Source organism: Coregonus clupeaformis, chromosome 20 (assembly GCF_020615455.1).
Source record: "Coregonus clupeaformis isolate EN_2021a chromosome 20, ASM2061545v1, whole genome shotgun sequence".
NCBI classification, from domain to species: Eukaryota; Metazoa; Chordata; class Actinopteri; order Salmoniformes; family Salmonidae; genus Coregonus; species Coregonus clupeaformis.
The window spans coordinates 51,624,197-51,649,554 of record NC_059211.1 but is presented as its reverse complement, the minus strand read 5'-3'; the positions used below and the strand labels follow the sequence as shown (position 1 = coordinate 51,649,554).

At 42.5% G+C, this 25,358-nt stretch overlaps 1 protein-coding gene across 3 annotated transcripts in view; it reads right to left on the bottom strand.

Moving 5' to 3' along the window:
- Nucleotides 1-24,471, bottom strand: part of LOC121572363 (potassium voltage-gated channel subfamily H member 1) — a 77,575-nt gene extending 53,104 nt beyond the window's left edge. Inside the window, exons 1-8 of one of the 3 annotated variants that reach the window (XM_045205558.1) lie at nucleotides 23,896-24,471; nucleotides 20,591-20,714; nucleotides 19,459-19,565; nucleotides 19,210-19,338; nucleotides 18,574-18,692; nucleotides 16,944-17,111; nucleotides 16,498-16,722; nucleotides 12,993-13,422 (exon numbers count right to left, since the gene is read on the bottom strand). In XM_045205558.1, the coding sequence (XP_045061493.1) occupies nucleotides 12,993-13,422; nucleotides 16,498-16,722; nucleotides 16,944-17,111; nucleotides 18,574-18,692; nucleotides 19,210-19,338; nucleotides 19,459-19,565; nucleotides 20,591-20,714; nucleotides 23,896-23,968 (1,375 nt within the window). In that variant the 5' untranslated portion in view covers nucleotides 23,969-24,471. The remainder of the gene's footprint in view (nucleotides 1-12,992; nucleotides 13,423-16,497; nucleotides 16,723-16,943; nucleotides 17,112-18,573; nucleotides 18,693-19,209; nucleotides 19,339-19,458; nucleotides 19,566-20,590; nucleotides 20,715-23,895) is intronic. The other 2 variants (XM_045205560.1, XM_045205559.1) reach the window with 2 other exon arrangements.
- Between the last annotated feature and the right edge of the window lie 887 nt (nucleotides 24,472-25,358).

Genomic DNA, 25,358 nt, shown 5'->3' with positions numbered 1-25,358 from the left:
ACCTTGAGCAAGGCACTTAACCCTAATTGTTCCTGTAAGTCGCTCTGGATAAGAGCGTCTGCTAAATGACTTAAATGTAAAATGTAAAATCCCCATATTCACAGTCATAACTTGGAAACATCATTATGCGCCCTTGCAAATGCAGCGATGTGTGTAGCAAAACAATAGTGGCATGTATCATATCTTGTTCTCCATGGACAATCTCCCTTCATTGGTCATAATGGGCTTTGGGAGATGGTCTGTAAAGACAAATGATGTCACGCTCTCTCTCACTTCCCACTGACTGCTAACCAATCAGCCATCGCTCATTCTGTCTCTCAATCCCACGGCTAGCAAATCAATATCGGCTCTCACAATTCATACCCAAGTCAGCACTTTGCCTGAGAATGTGTCACCCCTATTCCCCTTCAAGTGTCCCACTCCTCCACAGCAGGGTCAGAGAAATCGATAGAGGTCCTGTCAACCATTAGTAATGACACTGGTGGCATCCATTTTCAAGGGAAGTGAATCATAGTGCTCGTTTTCATTCGTTCAGGTGGCACGCCATAAGCTGAAATCGCTGGCTTTATTATAACCAAGGGGTCATCATAATCGTTATAGGAGATATTGTGCAACCTTGCCAAATTACGTTTTAGAAAGTGGATGATTTGACTATATGATTGAAACTGCGGTGTTGTTGTTGACGCAATCAATCCTTGCAGAGGCGGACGAGCGAGCACAACAGGTAAACAGTAAGGGAGACGAGAGAGGGCCTGTCAGATACACAATGGGGTGACACTCAGAGGCATTAGGCTGGGCTAAAAATGTCTATGTAATTTTTCCACCGCAGCAGTGATGAGTGACCGGCCAAATAGGCCTGCCTGATCAAGCCACACAACTGAATTATGGGTAGCCGCCTAGGATAAAAATGCAACAGTATACTGTTGACTCCTGTTAAATGCAACAGCTTGGGACGGTCTTGACAACGTACACTAAGCTGGATCATTCAGTTATCAGAAGCAATTTAAGGGTGTTATTAAAGTAATTTAATTGTAACTGGATTCATCAGAGACTTGTCCCGAAGGCACTCCTGCGTTGTCTTGGCTGTGTGCTTAGGGTCGTTGTCCTGTTGGAAGGTGAACCTTCGCACCAGTCTGAGGGCCTGAGCGCTCTGGAGCAGGTTTTCATCAAGGATCTCTCTGTACTTTGCTCTGTTTATCTTTCCCTCAATCCTGACTATTCTCCCAGTCCCTGCCGCTGAAAAACATCCCCACAGCATGATGCTGCCACCACCATGCTTCACCGTAGGGATGGTATTGGCCAGGTGATGAGCAGTGCCTGGTTTCATCCAGACGTGATGCTTTCTCGTGGTCTGAGAGTCCTTTAGGTGCCTTTTGGCAAACGCCAAGCGGGCTGTCATGTGCCTTTTACTGAGGAGGGGCTTCCATCTGGCAACTCTCCCAGAAAGGCCTGATTGGTGGAGTGCTGCAGAGATGGTTGTCCTTCTGGAAGTTTCTCCCATCTCCACAGAGGATCTCTGGAGCTCTGTCAGAGTGACAATCGGGATCTTGGTCACCTCCCTGACCAAGGCCCTTCTCCCCCGATTGCTCAGTTTGGCCGGGCGGCCAGCTCTAGGAAGAGTCATGGTGGTTCCAAACTTCTTCCATTTAAGGATGATGGAGGCCACTGTGTTCTTGGGGACCTTCAATGCTGCAGATATTTTTTGGTACCCTTCACAGTATCTGTGCATCGACACAATCCTGTCTCTGAGCTCTACGGACAATTCCTTCGACCTCATGGCTTGGTTTTTGCTCTGACATGCACTGTCAACTGTGGGACCTTATATAAACAGGTGTGTGCCTTTCCAAATTACAGTGAGGGAAAAAAGTATTTGATCCCCTGCTGATTTTGTACGTTTGCCCACTGACAAAGAAATGATCAGTCTATAATTTTAATGGTAGGTTTATTTGAACAGTGAGAGACAGAATAACAACAAAAAAATCCAGAAAAACGCATGTCAAAAATGTTATAAATTGATTTGCATTTTAATGAGGGAAATAAGTATTTGACCCCCTCTCAATCAGAAAGATTTCTGGCTCCCAGGTGTCTTTTATACAGGTAACGAGCTGAGATTAGGGGCACACTCTTAAAGGGAGTGCTCCTAATCTCAGTTTGTTACCTGTATAAAAGACACCTGTCCACAGAAGCAATCAATCAATCATATTCCAAACTCTCCACCATGGCCAAGACCAAAGAGCTGTCCAAGGATGTCAGGGACAAGATTGTAGACCTAAGCAAGACTGGAATGGGCTACAAGACCATCGCCAAGCAGCTTGGTGAGAAGGTGACAACAGTTAGTGCGATTATTCGCAAATGGAAGAAACACAAAAGAACTGTCAATCTCCCTCGGCCTGGGGCTCCATGCAAGATCTCACCTCGTGGAGTTGCAATGATCATGAGAACGGTGAGGAATCAGCCCAGAACTGCACGGGAGGATCTTATCAATGAACTCAAGGCAGCTGGGACCATAGTCACCAAGAAAACAATTGGTAACACACTACGCCATGAAGGACTGAAATCCTGCAGCGCCCGCAAGGTCCCCCTGCTCAAGAAAGCACATATACATGCCCGTCTGAAGTTTGCCAATGAACATCTGAATGATTCAGAGGAGAACTGGGTGAAAGTGTTTTGGTCAGATGAGACCAAAATTGAGCTATTTGGCATCAACTCAACCCGCCGTGTTTGGAGGAGGTGGAAACATTATGCTTTGGGGGTATTTTTCTGCTAAGGGGACAGGGCAACTTCACCGCATCAAAGGGACGATGGACGGGGCCATGTACCGTCAAATCTTGGGAGAGAACCTCCTTCCCTCAGCCAGGGCATTGAAAATGGGTTGTGGATGGGTATTCCAGCATGACAATGACCCAAAACACACGGCCAAGGCAACAAAGGAGTGGCTCAAGAAGAAGCACATTAAGGTCCTGGAGTGGCCTAGCCAGTCTCCAGCCCTTAATCCCATAGAACATCTGTGGAGGGAGCTGAAGGTTTGAGTTGCCAAACGTCAGCTCAAAACTTTAATGATTTGGAGAAGATCTGCAAAGAGGAGTGGGACAAAATCCCTCCTGAGATGTGTGCAAACCTGGTGGCCAACTAAAAGAAACGTCTGACCTCTGTGATTGCCAACAAGAGTTTTGCCACCAAGTACTTAGTCATGTTTTGCAGAGGGGTCAAATACTTATTTCCCTCATTAAAATTCAAATCAATTTATAAAATTTTTGACATGCGTTTTTCTGGATTTTTTTTGTTGTTATTCTGTCTTTCACTGTTCAAATAAACTTACCATTAAAATTATAGACTGATCATTTCTTTGTCAGTGAGCAAACGTACAAACTCAGCAGGGGATCAAATACTTTTTCCCCTCACTGTATGTCCAGTACATTGAATTTACCACAGGTGGACTCCAATCAAGTTGTAGAAACATCTCAAGGATGATCAATGGAAACAGGATGCACCTGAGCCCAATTTCGAGTCTCATAGCAAAGGGTCTGAATACTTATGTAACTAAGGTATCTGTTTTTTATTTTTAATAAAAAATTTAAAAAATCGAAAAACCTGTTTTCGCTTTGTCATTATGGGGTATTGTGTGTAGATTGATGAGAAAAAATAATAATTTAATCAATTTTAGAAAAAAGCTGTAACGTAACAGAATGTGGTAAAAGGGAAGGGGTCTGAATACTTTCCGAATGCACTGTATGTATGTACAGTATACATACAGTATCCCCCCCCCCTCCTCCCTCTCTGTGGATGACTTCGTCAACCATTTTGAAAAGAAGGTTGACGACATCCGATCCTCATTTGTTAAGTCAAATGACACTGCTGGTCCTGCTCACACTGCCCTACCCTATGCTTTGACTTCTTTCTCCCTCTCTCTCCAGATAAAATCTTGCGACTTGTGACGGCAGGCCGCCCAACAACCTGCCCGCTTGACCCTATCCCCTCCTCTCTTCTCCAGACCATCTCCGGTGACCTTCTCCCTTACCTCACCTCGCTGATCAACTCATCCTTGACCGCTGGCTATGTCCCTTCCGTCTTCAAGAGAGCGAGAGTTGCACCCCTTCTCAAAAAACCAACACTCGATCCCTCTGATGTCAACAACTACAGACCAGTATCCCTTCTTTCTTTTCTCTCCAAAACTATTGAGCGTGCCGTCTTTAGCCAACTCTCTTGCTATCTCTCTCAGAATGAACTTCTTGATCCAAACCAGTCAGGTTTCAAGACTGGTCATTCAACAGACTGCTCTTCTCTGTGTCACGGAGGCTCTCCGCACTGCTAAAGCTAACTCTCTCTCCTCTGCTCTTGTCCTTCTAGACCTGTCTGCTGCCTTTGATACTGTGAACCATCAGATCCTCCTCTCCACCCTCTCCGAGCTGGGCATCTCCGGCGCGGCTCACTCTTGGATTGCGTCCTACCTGACCGGTCGCTCCTACCAAGTGGCGTGGCGAGAAGCTGTCTCCGCACCACGTGCTCTCACCACTGGTGTCCCCCAGGGCTCAGTTCTAGGCCCTCTCCTATTCTCGCTATACACCAAGTCACTTGGCACTGTCATATCCTCACATGGCCTCTCCTATCATTGCTACGCTGACGACACACAACTAATCTTCTCCCTTTCCCCCTTCTGATAACCAGGTGGCGAATCGCATCTCTGCATGTCTGGCAGACATATCAGTATGGATGACGGATCACCACCTCAAGCTGAACCTCGGCAAGACGGAGCTGCTCTTCCTCCCGGGGAAGGACTGCCCGTTCCATGATCTCGCCATCACGATTGACAACTCCGTTGTGTCCTCCTCCCAGAGTGCGAAGAGCCTTGGCGTGACCCTGGACAACACCCTGTCGTTCTCCGCTAACATCAAGGCGGTGACCCGATCCTGTAGGTTCATGCTCTACAACAGGGTTCTTCAATTCCGGTCCCGGAGGGCCGAAACACCTCTGTTTTTCATCCTCTCCTTCTAATCAGGGGCTAATTCAGACCTGGGACACCAGGTGAGTGCAATTAACTGCCAGGTAGAAATAAAAAACAGAAGTGTTTCGGCCCTCCAGGACCGGAATTGAAGAACCCTGCTCTACAACATTCGGAGAGTACGACCCTGCCTTACACAGGAAGCGGCACAGGTCCTAATCCAGGCACTTGTCATCTCCCGTCTGGATTACTGCAACTCGCTGTTGGCTGGGCTCCCTGCCTGTGCCATTAAACCCCTACAACTCATCCAGAATGCCGCAGCCCGTCTGGTGTTCAACCTTCCCAAGTTCTCTCACGTCACCCCGCTCCTCCGCACACTCCACTGGCTCCCAGTTGAAGCTTGCATCTGCTACAAGACCATGGTGCTTGCCTACGGAGCTGTGAGGGGAACGGCACCTCCGTACCTTCAGGCTCTGATCAGTCCCTACACCCAAACGAGGGCACTGCGTTCATCCACCTCTGGCCTGCTGGCTCCCCTACCTCTGCGGAAGCATAGTTCCCGCTCAGCCCAGTCAAAACTGTTCGCAGCTCTGGCACCCCAATGGTGGAACAAGCTCCCTCACGACGCCAGGACAGCGGAGTCACTCACCACCTTCCGGAGACATTTGAAACCCCACCTCTTTAAGGAATACTTGGGATAGGATAAAGTAATCATATCTCAACCAGCTTCACCTGGAATGCTTTTCCAACAGTCTTGAAGGAGTTCCCACATATGCTTAGCACTTGTTGGCTGCTTTTCCTTCACTCTGCCGTCCGACTCATCCCAAACCCTCTCAATTTGGTTGAGGTTTGAGGTCGGGGGATTGTGGAGGGTAGGTCATCTGATGCAGCACTCCATCACTATCCTTTTTGGTAAAATAGCCCTTACACAGCCTGGAGGTGTGTTGGGTCATTGTCCTGTTGAAAAACAAATTATAGTCCCACTAAGCCCAAACCAGATGGGATGGCGTATCGCTTCAGAATGCTGTTGTAGCCATGCTGGTTAAGTGCGCCTTGAATTCTAAATAAATCACAGACAGTGTCACCAGCAAAGCACCCCCACACCATAACACCTCCTCCTCCATGCTTTACGGTGGGAACTACACATGCGGAGATCATCCGTTCACCCACACCGCGTCTCACAAAGACATAGCTGTTGGAATCAAAAATCTCCAATTTGGACTCCAGACCAAAGGACACATTTCCACCAGTCTAATATCCATTGCTCATGTTTCTTCGCCCAAGCAGGTCTCTTCTTCTTATTGGTGTCCTTTAGTAGTGGTTTCTTTGCAGCAATTCGACCATGAAGGCCTGATTCACACAGTCCCCTCTGAACAGTTGATGTTGAGATGTGTCTGTGTCTTGAACTCTGTGAAGCATTTATTTGGGCTGCAATTTCTGAGGCTGGTAACTCTAATGAACTTATCCTCTGCAGCTGAGGTAACTCTGGGTCTTCCATTCCTGCGGTGGTCCTCATGAGAGCCAGTTTCATCATAGCGCTTGATAGTTTTTGCGACTGCACTTGAAGAAACGTTCAAAGTTCTTGAAATTTTCCGTATTGACTGACCTTCATGTCTTCAAGTCATGATGGAATGTCGTTTCTCTTTGCTTATTTCAGCTGTTCTTGCCATTATATGGCCTTTGTCTTTTACCAAATAGAGCCATCTTCTGTAAACCCCCCCACCTTGCCACAACTGATTGTCTCAAACGCATTAAGAAGGAAATAAATTCCACAAATTAACTTTTAAGAGGGCACACCTGTTAATTGAAATGCATTCCAGGTGACTACCTCATGAAGCTGCTTTAGAGAATGCCAAGCGTGTGCAAAGCTGTCATCAAGGCAATGGGTGGCTATTTGAAGAATCTCAAATATAAAATATATTTAGATTTGTTTAACACTTTTTTACTTACTACATGATTTCATATGTATTATTTCATAGTTTTGATGTCTTCACTATAATTCTACAATGTAGAAAATAGTTAAAATAAAGAAAAACCCTTGAATGAGTAGGTGTGTCCAAACTTTTGACTATCCATTTCAAATCATTGTTCTTGTCCTGGGGATAGAAATCGTTACGCTATAACCTCATTTTGGGACTTGGGTGATTGGTTTGAGGTGGAAATGTAATTGCGGAGAGCAATCCTCTGAAATGGACTCGGTTTGTCTTCACACCACGTCCAACTGAAGCAATCCTGATTCAACCCCTTGTTTTCTCTCTCCAACACCAATCTGTCTTTTGTGTGGAAGTCTGATTACTGGTATGCAGAATGCAGATGTCTTACCAGACTTGAGTCAGTTTAGAATAGGTAAACTGTACATAATCCAATATTCTCCCATTGTAAGGGATAAGCTTTAGAAGGTGTTTTAGAAATTAAGCGGCTGTATGTGAGGATAGGTCCACTTGAGAACTTCAATAATGACCAAATTGCCTTGATTCAATGATTCTACCAATCCTTTACTCTGTGCGTTAAAGAATAGTGTGGTCCACCCTCACACTCTCTATCTATCCCTCAGGAAAAAAAGAAGTGTGTTAACTTGTCAATGAAGAAGTAGGCATTTTAAGTCTTTGAAAGTCTTTCATTTTCTATCACATGGGTTGGATACGGGGATTGAACCCCAGTCTCCGGTGGGGGTCTCCAGTGTATGTATATAGAGCTGATAGGATTCTTCACATGACATGTTACCCCCATTTGGCTGTCCTCGTGTGAACCTATATTGGAAAATTAAAGCAGGCATTGGTCTGACTGAGGATCTGAGATTCTGAGGTCGATTCGAGTTCTTATTTTATAGTAGTGGAACCCTCTACATGTGACATTCGTCACGTTAATGAGTGGAAATGTATCCAGGTTTTGGGGCTAGGAGAATGGGGGTAGTGAAACTATGCTGTGTGTGGTCTGCCGAACCAGGTGCTTTCATAGGGAACTGGATCATCTATTTTTACCATTGGATTCTTGAGCCGACTCGAGAAGAAGTAGTCTCAGGTACTCAGTGCAGCAATAAAAAGATCAGTCCAAGTAATAAGGCACAGCAGATTAGAGTAATTTTAGATTGTTAAGACATTCACAAATTACTACGCTAATGAGCTAAAAATGGTCTACCTGGACGTCGGTTGCCATGGCAATGAGTTCCCACAAATCTAGTGCCATGCAGTGACCCTAACACTAAGTGTGACTCCTAAATCTAAATTAAACCCAGAGCTAGCTGACAAGCCACTTAGCTCATGTCTGGGGCTTTGTCCAGGCTGGCTCGCACACAGTCATTCCTCAGAATGTAATCGCCGAGCCCTAAAGGCACAAACTCTCACTACCTCTCAACTCCAAATGTTGCCTCATGGGGAGTGATCACCATTAGGGCTTGCCATCAAGCACAGGGTCTCTCTTTGGTGACACTTGGATAAGACAGCAAGCTGGGCTTTAGCTGCAGATCTGTTGCCCAGAGCTTTTGTTCCAGATCATTGACACCGAATGTGTCTGCTGGTTGCGTGAGACAATACGAGTCCAAAACACCCCCTGTGATCGTATATTCACCAGGATCCTGTGTTAGGCTTGAACCAGCTACCTTGCGACTTACACCAAGAGGTCCAAACCTCTTGACAAGGTCACTAGTGCCTATTTTGGCAGTTGCATGAACCAGAATCTCCATTGAATCTTCTTTTTAGGGGTAGGCAGGATGTCACTCAACCTACCTAAGTGGTCCCATGTCATCCTGTACCGGCCCTGGGTGCCAAGCGCCAGAACAAACTTTCTACTTGCCAATTTCTCAACTGACTCAAAATTGCTGACAACTCAGGATCAGTATAAACTGGCACTATAATTTTATCAGGGGATCATATGGGCTCATAACATGTCTTTCAATGCACTACATTGGCATCATTATGCTGATGCATACTACCCATGGTCTTTAGCCAAGTCTACCTGATTCAGCTCATATTTCTTTTCAGAATGGGTTGAGTCCTGTACTCCCCCCTTGGGCGCATCACAGAAGTGACAGCTCCCACTGAGCGAGCAATGAGTCAAAGAAGGGAAAATGTGTACTATGACAAAATAGGCAGTTTACTATTCGCATGCAAAGCAATTGGTTGACATTTTGAAAAGACAAATACCTGGCAGCATCTGCATATACAATAGGGAACCGTTTGAAAGCATGATACTTCAAATGTATATGAAGTGACTTTGCTCATTTTAGTCAATTCCTCTTTTGAGAACATTTCCATAATGTATTTGGCACAACACTGAGGATGACAACTGCTATTTCTAGTTTGTGTTCAAGCAAGTCATCATTACTGGCCCAAAAGAGAACATGACTTTATCAACTCGAAAAGGAGAAATTATTAGTATTAGCTAACTCTCGGCTTACGTGAAATGACAGAGCCATTTCCTTTTAAAGACATCCTAGAACCAGAGTTACTAAAGCAGTTCAAATTCACAAAAAGACTACCACTGCTACTATATTTCAACAAAGAAGCGTATTGCGTCAACGTACAGTCCAGTACATCCACCTGTAGAAAAGAACACCCCTCTCCATCAGTGTGCTTTGGATTGTAAATCATGGCAGATGACCCTCTGCCTGTTGGCAGTTACGGGGTGACAGGCTTTATAAATACACTGAGTATACCAAACATTAGGAACACCTTCCCCCCCCTTTTGCCCTCAGAACAGCCTCAATTCGTCGGGGCATGGACTCGTTCCACAGGGATGCTGGCCCATCTTGATGCCAATGCCGCCAACAGTTGTGTCAAGTTGGCTGGATGTCCTTTGGGTGGTGGACCATTCTTGATACACACGGGAAACTGTTGAGTGTGAAAAACTCAGCTGCGTTGCAGTTCTTGACACAAACCGGTACGCCTGGCACCTACTACGATACCCTGTTCAAATTCCACCCCAAAACTATATTTTGGTATTTGTTTCATTAGTCCACTGTTAGTCAGGTTTTCAAGATATGTAACTTTCAAAATACAGAAATCATCCCTGTATGATGCATTTTTCTTTCAATATTTTGTCTTGCCCATTCACACTCTGAATGGCACACATACACAATCCATGTCGCAATTGTCTCTTGGCTTAAAAATCCTCCTTTAACCTGTCTCCTCTTCTTCATCTACACTGATTGAAGTGGATTTAACAAATTACATCAATAAGGGATCATAGCTTTCACCTGGATCACCTGGTCAGTCTGTCATGGAAAGCGCAGGTGTTCTTAATGTTTTGTATACTCAGTGTATATAAACAGTTAACAAGCCTTGTGGGAGAGAGAGAGGAGCGGGAGAGTAGGGTTGGTGTGCGTATGGGGACACAGAAGGGTATGATACGGCTGGCTGCACTGAGACAAGACCACCGTGACAGCCAGGAACAACTTGTCACACCACCACAGAGACTGTGGTGTAATAAGCTCTGGACACCACCAAAATGCAACGGGGTGAGCTCCATGTTTTACGGCTACAGTTTACACAATTATGACCGCTCTTGTTGGGAATAAGATCTGCAGAATAGTGACTAATGTATTTATCAAGACCTAAACAAGCACACATATTCAAACACACATATACTACATACTCCCTCACAAACAGACCAAGACACAAACAAAATCCATCCCAGGACACACACACACACACACACACACACACACACACACACATGGCAGATGACTCAACTGCCAACATATTGCATGACTAAGCTTCTGTCCAGCTTCCAGGCTGTGGGTGGCAGACTGTCTTCCCACCCCCCCCCCCACGCCCCCCTGTCACTCTCACTTCCCCTATCACCTGCCACCCTGCATCACTGTCACCCCTGGGCAGTGCCAGTCTCTCCCCGAGGTGCTGAGCAAACCTCTTTATACTCCCCCTCATCTGCTGCTGCAACACCAACACAACAATGCTGCATATGTGTGATGTGAATATATATATATTTTTTACTTCTTCACGTGTGATTTATTCAAGTTGTACCATGTATCTTATAATTTAACTTCATAACATTGCGTTGTTTTTACTCAAATTGATTTCCTGAGTTCCTAAGCTGGATAACTTCCCCCCCTTACAGTGTACAGTATGTATTAAAAGATTGAAGATAATAAGATGAGGTTTTGTTGGTTGGGGTGTGATGCTTCGAACACCAGGCTTGTGGTTTTGATTCACACTCAGAAATTGGTACCAAGTCAGTATGGATCATAATGTATGCTAAATGACTTTTCCTCTCTGGGCACTGGCATCGGCTCAGCCCTGGATGGTCAGCAATGCATTCTGGGATGGAATAGTAGTTGAAAGGTGCAGATCACTCTTGCTTCATTATTCAGCAACTGCTGTAGCCGGCCGCAACCGGGAGACCAATGGGGCGGCGCACAATTGGCCCAGCGTCGTCCAGGGTAGGGGAGGGAATGGCTGGCAGGGAGGTAGCTCAGTTGGTAGAGCATGGTGTTTGCAACGCCAGGGTTGTGGGTTCGATTCCCACAGGGGGGCCAGTATGAAAATAAAAAAGAATAATGTATGCATTAACTGTAAGTCGCTCTGGATAAGAGCGTCTGCTAAATGACGTAAATGTAAATGTAAAATGTAATATGTCACAGGGATGTTGAAGTGTACTGGTCTATCCAAAAATCCCTGAAGCTGGAGACTCTTATCTCCCTCAATAACTTTAAGCATCAGTTGTCAGAGCACCTTACCGATCACTGCACCTGTACACAGCCCATCTGAAATTAGCCCACCCAACTACCTCATCCCTATATTGTTATTTATTTTGCTCTTTTGCACCCCAGTATCTCTATTTGCACATAATCTCTTGCACATCTAGCATTCCAGTGTTAATACTATTGTAATTATTTTGCACTATAGCCTATTTATTGCCTTACCTCCATAACTTGCTACATTTGCACACACTGTATATATATTTTCTGTTGTATTTTTGACTTTATGTTTTTTACCCCATATGTAACTCTGTGTTGTTTTTATTGTACTGCTTTGCTTTATCTTGGCCAGGTCGCAGTTGTAAATGAGAACCTGTTCTCAACTGGCTTACCTGGTTAAATAAAGGTGAAATAAAAAAATTAAAAAATAAAACTGGTCTATCCATAGTCATGTGAACCAAACTTTTTTATACTGGCAAAGTTCATGCATGACACTAGCATGCAAACTGATGATGCCTGCCACAGTTGGCCCAGTCCTATCACATTTTATGTCTATTTCCAGGTAGATAATGAAGGTCTCAACTTGACCTAAAAAGATAAAACAGAACTCTTTATGCAATCCATCATATTCCCCAATCTTGAGGCCTGCGTTGCAATTGGGAATGCAATTTAAAATCACAACAGAGTTCTATAAAAACCCAATGCAATGTCCCACAATAGGACCGGGACAAAACTGTGTCAATCACATCTCCAGTAGAAGGAGTAATCCTGTAACCATGGGCACTTGATGAATCGCTCAGTTGCCAGCTCAAAATGGATGAAAGCATTTGAAAATCCTCTTTAGATATGTACAATCTTCACAGCACAAAATTAAACAAATGGGCATATTCATAATAAATCTTAAGCACCATGTGAAATTCGCCACCTGTGACTTTTCTAAACTGATTAGAACCGTCACAATGTTCATAAATGCTTAAATCAAGCATTTATCTGTAATAACTTAATGGTAAATTTAGCTGTGATTGAGTTTGATAGTAAGTACATTAAACAGCATGCTATCTTCTACTGAAGCAATTCATCAAGGATTCAGAGACATACTGGCCTGTTAACAGTACTTCTCCTTGAAGAAACAAGGGACACATCTGGCATGGTATTTCTTAATGAAACGTAGATTGTGTTTTTCATAAAGATAATACGGCAGTCAGAGGAGGCTGGTGGGCGGAGGAGATATAATCGTAATGGCTGGAATGGAATCGGTGACAAGGTATCAAACATGGTTTTGATAAGGTTCAATTTATTCCATTCCAGCCGTTACAATGAACCCATCCTCCTATGTCTCCGACCTACCAGTCTCCTTTGATGGCAGTGTGAAATTTCATGGGTAGGGTTCTCACTCACATCCGATCATCATCATTGCCACGGCGAAGAGCTTTTCTCCATCGGTGGTGGGGGCGATGTTGCCGAAGCCGATGCTGGTCAGGCTGGTCATGGTGAAGTAGAGGGAAGTGATGTAGACCGAGTCCTTGCTAGGCCCGCCCTCCCACCTCCCGGAGCCACTGGCGTTGAAGCGGTATGGCGTCCCCACCGATTCGCTCAATATGTAGAGCCAGCTGTCCATCCTCACGCTGTTGGTGTTCTCGTCGATGACCTCGTAGTCGCCGATACTGTACCAGATGCAGGCCAACCAGTGGGCGGCCAGGCCAAAGACGCACACCAGCAAGACCAGGACAGCGGCACCGTACTCAATGTAGTGGTCCAGTTTACGGGCCACCCGGCCCAAGCGGAGCAGACGGACTACTTTGAGGGAGCTGAAGAGACTGCTGATGCCCTGATGGGTAGAAAAGAAAAGAAGAAGGGTATGTTTAGAGAGAGAATGAAAAGTAGAGCCTCGATAAGATGGCTCATTGAGGTCATTTTACTAACAAGCCAATTATCCATTGTTCATGGTTCTAACTATTTTACTAACCGTTCATGCATTGATTAAAGATAAACTGGAAGGGTCCCAACAGTGAACCCTGTGGAACTCCACTCCCTAAAGCACTGTACAGTATATTCTGTGGTCCTCTGTAGCTCAGCTGGTAGAGCACGGCGCTTGTAATGCCAGGGTAGTGGGTTCGATCCCCGGGACCACCCATACACAAAAATGTATGCACGCATGACTGTAAGTCGCTTTGGATAAAAGTGTCAGCTAAATGGCATATTATTATCATTATTATTATCCTGCATATGGATTTGGTACCATAGTGCAGTTCCCTGTTGTGTTAATGATAATGAATACAATGCCATTAGCTATAAAATAATATAATAGCTGGAGGGTATGCTACTTCTACAAAACATCACTTTGCTACAGTAGCTTGTTTACTGAAGAACTCCACACTGCCGTGTGACAGAATAACGGTTATTTGGCTCCTGGACCAACCACTGGAAAGTACAGTTTCAGAATTAATTTAGCCCAGTATTACTTTTGTTTTCATAGATGGGCACGGAGCAGGCATCCAAAATTAATGTTCCAGGATCTTACTCCGATAATGGTATGTGAATGAGTACTAGGGAGGACGGGTTTCTGATCCATTTGGAGATTACACATTTAATTCCAGCATTTGAATGAGTCACTCGTATGTGGCTTTATCAAAAATCCCATTACCCTCTTTTGAATATTCAATTTGAATCAAGCTCTTAGTGTCTTCAAATGCCAAAATGTGTTCACTTTTCAATGTGATGTGAAATCAACTGCTCATCGAATTTAGATTCCCTAAAACATTTAAGACTTATTAGTGTGGCATACTGTACAGAGAGGCTGAGATGCAAAATGCATGGGCCTGGCGCTTCCCGAAAGGTCAAATCTACATTCAGTACTTAAGGCAAACACATAATGCAGTGTGGTTTATGTAATCCCACTAGCCTCTGCTCGCATCTGCCTCCACGACGTGTGCGAACCTACTGCATCAAGCAATTTTCAGTTCACCAGGGACACATTCATAATGCAATTACATTCAACTACAATAAACAAATCTCCTCAATCAAAGGGAGAGAAGAAGCTCTGCTTCGGTCTAAGCCAAGGAAAAACAAAAAGCTCAAATGTGTCCCTACGGCAACTTGAATGTCTCATTACAATTGTCATTGTCATGAATACAAACAAGGTCACTGTGCTGAAAGCCTTCGCTTCAGAGGAGCAGAATGGATGCTAGCTGCACATTGCTTGAATCTGAGAGGCACAGCACCGAATGAAAAGGCAGGATAACTGCCGTTGACAAGTTCAGCAAAGGCACAGGCAGTGCCCACAGGCTTTGTGTGAGCTCACTGTGGGGGTGCTATAATCTTTCGTCACACCACCCTTCATACAACAACAGGCAGACAACAGAACAGTACATAACACTGGAGATGTGGAGAGGAAATATGGTGATGTCTGGACTTGTTTTGGTTCTAAGTTACAATGCCCAAAGTTTAAGGCCAAGAGCAGTGTTTTGACTTGTTAATTAAGCTATTACTGGCTAACAATGTTTGTTGTTTGACCTTTGAAGCTCTGGTTTATTCATTATTTAAATGTAATATTGACCTTTATCTGTGCTTTCTGTAGTACAGAGTTATTTTAATGCTGATAATACTGTACTTGTGCGTAGGTTAGAATGGTATCACTTGCAGCATCTATTAATTACTTTAAGGTTATCAAGACTAGCGCATGAATCAAGATGATCTGGACCATCCTACAATGGCATTGTGCCAAGTTTGCATCCAGTGTGTTTTACAACAGAATGTCTCGAAGAGGCATCAGAAAAATGTGCTGTTTTACCAGCCTCCAATTCCTGTGTTCTTTTTAATATGTTAGAGGGATCTTCTCTGACTTTTTAGCCTCTATTCACAGTATTCCCCAGCAACCCTGTTGTCTGATGGTGTTTAAATATTTGACTATCTGGCAACTCTAAGGCAACCATTAGGCAACTGCAGGGGATGGCATTTCTACTGCTGAGAATTTGTGTTAGAATAACCAACAGAAAGCAGAGTCATCCAAATCACATGCACATTTGTAGTGTTATTCAGCCATATCTATTTTCTGTTTCAATTTGATATGACTCAGCTGGCTGTGGGTAGGACTGTATTGTAGAGTGCTTAATGGTGAACAGAGGTTAAAGGTATAATCAGCAATATGATTTCATCATACACAGTGAGGCGACTTCCTGCTTACAGAGATTAACAACATAATTCAAAGTAATAGTATGTTTTGACAGTACCCAAAACCAGTCTGGGATTTCAACTGACAATGTGTAAAAAAAAAAGCCTCTGAAAACAATGTGGATTTATCTGGGATTATTTGAATCCAGGCTCTATAGCCAAGAAGCCATTTGTAAAGAATCTGGTAGCGTGACAGAGCATTTAGTCCCACTATCACTAGAAAGCTTGGCCGAAAACGCCCGCAGTCCCTATGGATGGATGTGAAATCTCTAGAGACATTTCAAGTCACAAGTAATTCAAACTGACTCAAAGTGACTCTTCCTATGTGAGTTTTCATCAGTGCAGATGAAGATTCCCTCTGCTGAAACCACTCTTGAAGTCTGCTGTAAATTAAGATTTACGCTTCAGTTGATTTATCTGAGGAGAGGCGGTTCGCTTCAGTAAGCTGAGGAGACACATTTGAAGTGAAATGGGGGGGATTGGTTAAATGACTGGGGTTGGGTTGTTGAACCAAAACCAAAACTAGTTGTGAATAGCGGTCATAGTCAATTCCACAGTCAGTGTCTATTATGCTACAACGATGTGGTAAGCTTTCCAGATCCATTAAACAATGTGTGTGTGTGTGTGTGTGTGTGTGTGTGTCTGTGTCGGTCTGTGTGTCTATGTGTCTGTCTTCATCAATATCCATCCATCCACAAACACACAGACCCCAGTTAACAAACAAACCACTGACCTCGTCAACGTTCTCGAAGGCGTTGATGACGTCATACGGCAGGCAGGAGAGCAGGTCGATGACGAACCACGTCTTGACGTAGTTCATCCGGATCAGCTTGGGGTCCGAGATGACCTCTCCGGCTGGCCCCACAAATGTGGTATGGAAGTTGAGCACGATGTCCACCAGAAAGATGACATCCACGATGCTGTCCACCACCAGCCAGGTGACGTTGTTCTGCTTGGTCTGGAGGAGTAGAGTAGAGAATCTTTATTACTTAAGTAGTAGAGTAGAGAATGAATATAAGTTATCCCTGAGTGGCAATTTACTTTACAGCTGTTACATAGTCAATAAAAGTACACACAAACAGAGTAAAAATACAAAAAAAACAGCTTGCTAAGGTTCGGTTTGGGGTTTAGAGTAAGGGTTAAGGTTAGGGTTAGTGGGTAGTTGAATAGAATTTAGACCTTGAATGAGACGTTGTAGGGCACCATGATGGCTGTGTAGAAGGTCAGGATGAGGATGACCCAGTCCCAGGTGGTCTTGAAGGCGCAGTAGTGGAGGATGATGTGGGGAGGAGTTTTAGGCGTCTCCTGCTTGTACTGTGGGAGGATGTCTGAGCCCAACTGGAGGACCTAAGTTTGGTTAAGAAATGGTTGGCAACGAGTCATGAATGAGTCCGTGTTTTGGCAGCTAGCTACCTTGAATTAGACACACTGGTCCAATTCAAGGTTAGCCTTGTGGAACCAGCCTGATCGCTGCGTAGAATGGTAACCGCGATCAGGCTGGTTCCACAAGGCTAACCTTGAATTGGACCAGTGTGTCACTTGTTTCTCCTGCTATTCACCATTTCAGGTGTGCGTTTTTACTTAGTTTACACAAAAATGACACCATTTTAGTTTGTTATGACAGTGTATCTTATTGTATGAGAGCAATAACTTTGACATAACACTCATAATATAAAATTGTAAGTAATGACAATCTAATGACTGCATTCTGTAGTCTTTTGGACCACACAAAGACAGTTCAGTGTTGCCTTGATTTCATCGCTCAGTATCTCTTTATCCCAATCAATACAAAATATAAAATAAGAGTGGAATTCCTCTCTCCCTTTATATATTTTTTGTATAAATTGATGGAACTTTCCAGGATCAACAAATAAACAAACGGTAGCCATTTTGTTTTATTTTACCTAAGCTATCAAGCACATCTTCCCATTAGTAAACAGAGCACCTTATCTGACCATCTAAACACAATTAGCTTTTCCACCATTTTTCAAGAAACAGGATGTTGCTAGAAGATGGTGGTGGTAAGACATCTTGGACTAGTCCCAGAAGATGTCAGAGGAGATATCTACCCAAACAGTCAGTCCCCTTGGGATTTCAGAGGCCTAAGGACTATTCAATCAAACCAGCATTACAGCATGGTATATACACTGTAGACTGTAGCATAGACGGCTCCATTATTCAGAGTAAAAAAAGTGTAATCAAGTCCATAAACAAGTCCTCGGTCCTTTTACGCACTGATTATAAGTGAGTTCACTGATTATAAGTCACTCTAGATGAGAGAGTCTGCTAAATGAGTAATGTAAATGTGCATTTAGGTTACACTACTCCACAGCACAGGTCATAGGGCAGGGTTCCCCAATGGGCGGCCCACGGGCCAAATTATTTGTCAAATACTAGATCTGTTTTGGCTTCTTGCGGTCAATTTGCAGTGTACAAATTATTTATAATTATGTTCCTGCCCCCCGACAATGCGCTCAAGAAAGAACTGGCCCACGGCTGAATGTAATTGGGGACTTCTGCCATAAGGGTTTATGGTCAGGACTATATATAGAGTGATCATTCATATTAGAGTTGTGTCTGTCTGCAGAGTTACAGCTGCCCAGGTGGCCAAGGGTTTGCAGTCTACTGCTTTGGGAACGGAAAGACACACTTCATTTAGCACAGAAGTAGCGAGTGAGTATGGGGACAGGATTAGGCTTTTCATCTGAAGCTAAACAGAAGTGGGCTTGGAAACACAAGAGGGTTGCTCCTTCCAGACACTCTTAGGCAGATGAGTGCGTATCAACAGGGACAGACGCACACACTCTACCTCAGCCAGACGAGAGTGCTTGTGGACGTTCTCGCCCTTCTGGACGGTGGGCGCCAGCTGCTGCAACACTCCCCGACTGCTCGTCAGGGCCCGGGTGAGCCGAGCAAATTTACCCCATCCTGAATGACAGAGTCAAAGAAATGTGGAATACCAAATCAACCCATATCCACTCCCTTTAGCCTTGAAATCAAGACTGAATCATGCTGCATTTAAACAAATGTGATACTGAGCTAAATTCAGTCTGAATTTTCAGGCTCCTACTCCCTACTCTGTAGAACTGAAAATATTTGATAGGTGTATTTAATATTGCGGAAATTCTTCATAGCTTATTAGATGGCAAATGGAACTATTACCATATGCTTATACCTATCCATTCCTTTCAGATCTACATGAACTGCCTAAAGACAAGTGCTTGGATTTGGAATTCTGAGAAAGTCCAACATTACTGGTTCAAATGATCAGACAAAAATGTAAGTTGTAATGTGAAATGCTGCACTGTGGTATTTCTCTCAATAATGTCAGCAACCCATATTTGTAGCTGTCCAAAATCAATTGTATCTACTATCCTCAGCTTGATCCTGTCCTCATTAAAACAGAATCTTCTTTAGATTATCTGAAATTCAGTGTCACGCCAACCTTTCACAGAGTCATCCTCAATGGGCTGTTTGAATGCAGTGATGTCACTGAAGGTGCACAGAAACAACACCACCTTGTCCTGCTCATTCCTGATAGGAGCGATCTTCACAAAGAACCACACCGGCATCCCTGCAGGAAACACAAAATGATGTTATGATATCTCTTCATATTCTAATGTATCGCATAAGTAATTGATTTAACAATTGAATTTGATATGATTCAATCAACAGAGATCAAAGAAACACTTACGATTCTTCTTATACATGAGAATTTCGAACGAATTCATCTCATAATTCTCAAAGGTCTGTTGCACTTTCTCACCCGTCTCCTTGTCTGTAAGCTCCCCATACATGAAACTGAAAATTGCATTGTTGGTGCTAATTTACATACAAAACAAATAAAACTGGATAATACATTCAGATTCTACCAGAATTTAGGCAGATATGACACTGTTCTTGAAACTAATTATCCCAGCTACAAAGGCCTCACTAAAAACACTGCCGGCTCACAAATAACATAGTTAAGCCATCTGTATAAGCACTGGTCACAGCGAATGTCATGTTGAATTGACATAAATACAAAGTATGTGTGCTACTTCAGAGGCACATTTGAATTCCTTAGTACCTATATTGTTTTCTCCCATTCCAAAACACTTGACTGCTGTAGACTGAAATAACCCAAATTTGCATGGAACAAACATTGTCAACTTATGTCTTATTTGTATTGGAGTAATAATAGGATTACTAATGTATAGATTATACTGTATGTTTATAAATTTTGTCTCCCGAACCCAGATTAAGCCTATTCCTGGACTAAAAACCACTTTTATTAGATATTTTCCATTGAGTATACCTTTAAATCGGGCAATCTGCAGTTCAAACCATAACAAAGCTTTTACCCTGCCACTGTTTTTGGTAAACAAGCTGTGGGGTGGGGCTGGAGAAATGTTACCACTCTCAAATTCATGGACAGCGCTATGCATACAAGGATTGACCATCCGCGATATCAAAATGATAGTTTTAACCATGTTTTGAGGCTATACAGTGTTTGTTTACAATCTTTACAAACAAAGGAGTAAAACAAGCTTTTATTTTGGGTTCTGATGCGGTATGACAGTTGAACAGCTAATGAGGCATCTTTAAGTTATATTCTTTAAGAATCAATGGGTATATATTATAATAATTTAAATCAAAAAATGGATGTAGCAAACGCAGATTGCCCCTTTAAATCTGGGTCCAGGAAACCAGCCCGATATCTTTATATGTTAATGTAGATATACTGTATTTATACTCTACTGTATAGTATTGCTGTCAATGAAACAAAATGCTGACCCACAAAATCAGTGGCACCATAATGCAGTCATAAGTAGCAACGTAAGTACCTGCAGGTGCTACTCTTCTGCATGACCTCAGCACGGTGGTAACCGGAGAGCTTGCAGAAGCCGTCGTTGCTGTACACAATGGGCCAGTCCACAATCTGGGCATTGCCCAGAACAAAGTTGGTATCTGCCCAGGGAGGGAAAACAACATGAAACCTGGTTCAGAAAGAACTGATAGAAACTACTACAGCACTATTAACTGTCTGTAACTCATTATTTTTACTTGGAAGTTATAAGGTAACTGGATGTAGGCCTACTTGTCTTTATTTCATTAATGATTAAACATGGCTCAAATATATCCAAACCTGTACACATAAGTTATCTGTGGTTCCTCGTATATAAGATGACAGTTGATGATAGTGTTTTTATTACGAATAAGTTGTTGTTGTTAGAATTATATATTGGATGTAATGTATTTGTATTTTGTATTGTTTTAGTGAGTATTTGTATTGTGGCTGTGTAACTGCCCTTACCTTCCCTGAGACTACGGGTGCAAATTAGCTTTTGCTAACCTCGGCACATTTACATGGATGTTGCATTATTGTAATATTGATGTTGATTAATGTACATTGTACCCTATAAATTAAAATAAAAATAAAAAAATTATCAAAATGTGTAGTCAGCTAACAAGTTATAGTTAGGTAAAACCAAGTATTACTGTAATACTGAGCATTACGGCATATTGTTGAGTACTAACTGTTACCATCTAATAAATATAAATATAAATATCAGGCAGCCTAATTAGCGCATTGTAAAATAAAGTGCAACCGAAAACATGGTTGAGGACACAGCTATTACAATTGTGAGGTATTTTAGTAGGTTTGAAGCATACTTAATATACTACCATATTTCTAAATATGTACTGCCAACTACAGTATGTGAATGTATAATTTATTGGACATGAAATACAGTGGGGAGAACAAGTATTTGATACACTGCCGATTTTGCAGGTTTTCCTACTTACAAAGCATGTAGAGGTCTGTCATTTTTATCATAGGTACACTTCAACTGTGAGAGACGGAATCTAAAACAAAAATCCAGAAAATCACATTGTATGATTTTTAAGTAATTAATTTGCATTTTATTGCATGACATAAGTATTTGATACATCAGAAAAGCAGAACTTAATATTTGGTACAGAAACCTTTGTTTGCAATTACAGAGATCATATGTTTCCTGTAGGTCTTGACCAGGTTTGCACACATGTCCTTACACAGCTCTCTGGTCTTGGCCATTGTGGAGAGGTTGGAGTCTGTTTGATTGAGTGTGTGGACAGGTGTCTTTTATACAGGTAACGAGTTCAAACAGGTGCAGTTAATACAGGTAATGAGTGGAGAACAGGAGGGCTTCTTAAAGAACAACTAACTGGTCTGTGAGAGCCAGAATTCTTACTGGTTGGTAGGTGATCAAATACTTATGTCATGCAATAAAATGCAAATTAATTACTTAAAAATCATACAATGTGATTTTCTTGATTTTTGATTTCAAGAAATTACAGACCTCTGCATGCTTTGTAAGTAGGAAAACCTGCAAAATCGGCAGTGTATCAAATACTTGTTCTCCCCACTGTACATGTCGAACTCCACAATAGAAACAGTTGAACGAAAGCATCTGACATTTTTCCATGATGATACATTAAATTGGCAAAGATGTTTTACTTGTTGTGTACATTGAATCCGAGGCTACTGCAACAAGGTTGAGGAGAGGGAAAACGTAACAGTGAAATCAATATGCTGACACAAAATCCAACACTTTCACTGTTGTCTTAAAAATGATAGTTATATTATGGCTACAGCCCAACCGATATGACTAATACAATACCTGGGGGGAGAGAGAGCATAAGATGTTTTCCTCTCGTCTTGCACGCTTAGTATGTATCAAGCGTTTCAGATCAGGAGTGCTGATCTAGGATCAGGTCCCCCCTGTCAGCTTATTCATTGTAATCTAAAAGGCAATAAACGCTGATTCTACACTGATTTATTTTGTATTTACAGTATAGTCTTACTCTTAAGAAAATATGTATTCTTCATCAACTTCACAGTTGACACATTTATGTTGTTTAACTGCAATGGGAAAGATTTTGACAACACAGACCGACATGAGACCGTCACAAGACCATCACAGGCATTGGGTATGTCAAAACATAATGTTTCACAAGACTGACACAACGCCTTGAAAACATGGGGAGTTGTAGGGAAACTGGAGGGAGTTTATCTACTAGAGTTGCATCAAGTCTGGCGATCCATCGTTACCTTTAAACCAAAACAAAGACGTGTGACCTATCCAACTTCAACTACAGAAGCAAAGGTTAACATTTTTGTGGTTGAAGTGCACAATTTAAGAGTTCTCACATTTTTAAGAGTTCTCACCTATAATATACCTTACAAATAAATGGCTTCTGTAATCATTCTTAATCAACTTATTTATAAACTATATCCCACATAGGATAGTATCAGGAATGAAAACAGGGGATGCAAGTGCATGGAATATTTGAGGGTGAAGCTATTCACTATATGTGAGGTCAATGTGATACAAAGTGGATTAGAAAAATTGGTCTAGAGGAACACAAACAAGTCTATGGTGGATGATTGGGGGAGGAACATAAAGGGGACATGACACCACTTCAAAACATTGTTTATACCTGTCTGTCTATGTGATAATGTCCAAACTGAAAAGTTGAAAAGGAAAGTGGTTAAAGCAAGAGGCAAAAAACAGTGTTAAAAACATATAAATTAATTAACCAAAACAAAAGCATGTCACTTTCCGAATAAGTCAACGGATTCCTTTTGCCCAACATGTCTGGGTGCCTCCACAAACCAACTAATTATATAATCCAGACTATCAGAAAAACACTTTTAATTTGGGTTTAAAACATGAATCAAATAAGTATGTCAAGAGGAAAATGTTAATCTATTCATTTAGTTATGCACCAATCATGTGGAATACAGTGGATGATTTGGTTTATTTTTAGGTGCAGTATAGTTAGTTGCCTGGTAAGGAATACCAATGGTAGACACAGCTATGTATTCGAGTTGTTTGTTGTAAAGACAACATCCATTAAATACCATTCTTGTTTGAATTGTTGAATCATTCTTTGCATAGCATGCTGGCTGTATAAATGTATAAATCAAATAGGCTAATCAAAATAAATCAAATAGGCTAATCAAAATAAATACAAATAGTGTCATTAGTCGGTTAGTTGTCCTGAGTGTTTTGGTTTTAATTCAATAATTGTTGTTCAATGATTGGCCTATAGGCTATCATCCACAGTGTTTCTTCCTACAAAATAAAAACGAACACATTCCTACCATTGGATCGTCGGACGATGTTCTCGAGAAAAGTGTTTTGTGGGGCCACAAGTCCTCGACGTCCACCTGCCATTCCGCCTCGTCATTCAACGTCGGTAAGAAGTGAACGCTTTTAGAGTGAACGAATGCCTGAAGTATCCGTAGGATGATACAGCTGCTCAAATCTCCTGTCTTCTGCTTTCATGGTCCCATTTCTGCTTAGATATGATGAGCGGAAGAATCTCTCACCTCATGCTGTTCGACCGCTCGTTCCGTGGCTGTGCTCCCCCTGTTGTAGACGGGATGCATGCAGAGAGCGCATCACCTGTCTCTCGTCTCGCATCTTTGCACATGGGTACCCCACACGGGTACCCCCACCCCCACAATCGCGTGAACGAATACGGAGTAGGCTACTAACAGCCCTGCGTTTAGGCAATGAAGCACACGTTAGGCCTTCTACTGAAACCCAAAAAAACGAAATAGGAATTACAAAAATGGAAAACTGACTGGAAATTAGATTTTTTTGCGCAGTGGATTCCGGGAAAAGAACACAGCTATAGCTTGCACTTCACACTGGTTGGTTGTGCGTACTCATCGCCTTTTTTATGATGCATGAACAAAGCTAATAGGTCACTGTGGGGAATTCGAGGAGGTAGCCCGCCTTCAGAAGTGCAAGGACTGACATCCCAAGGACGCCACACATTAGAAGGACGCAACACACACACACACACACACACATATATAGACAGACAGAGAGAGAGACAGAGAGACCAGGGTTGGGTAGGTTAGGCTACTTTCTAAATGTAATGTGTTAGTTACTAGTTACCTGTCCAAAATTGTAATCAGTGACGTAACTTTTGGATGACCAAAACTCTAACATAATCTGATTACTTTCAGTTACTCTTGGATTACTTTCCCTTTAAAGGAAAACGCCACCCCAAAACTATTTTGGTATTTGTTTTATTAGTCCATTGTTGATATAGTCCCAAAATGAATTGCATCATGCAAAATGCATCATACTGGCTGCATTTCTGTATTTTGAAAGTTAGATATCTTGAAAACTTGATCGCTGACATGCAAAACATTTTGGGACTATATCAACAATGGACTAATGAAACAAATACCGAAAGAGTTTTAGAAGAAGACTAAAAGGATCCATCAAACGCATTTGGTGTGTCATCATAGTGGTCTCTGACTTGTGGAACAAACTTAAACTTTTTTCAATACTGACTTGAATGTCATTGAGACAACAAAGGTGTCAGTGTTTTTTTACCTCACAAACATCCTTTATGAATTTAAAAGTAATCATCTAGTTTTTATCTGTAATCTGATTACAATATGTTTTGCTGGTAACATGTAATCAGTTACTCCGAGAGAGACAGAGAGAGAGAGTGAGCGAGAGGATAGTTGCAGATAGTCCTAGTGGTTACCCCAAGTTCGATATGGCACCATCGATTATCTCATTCTATAGGGCTTATTCAGAT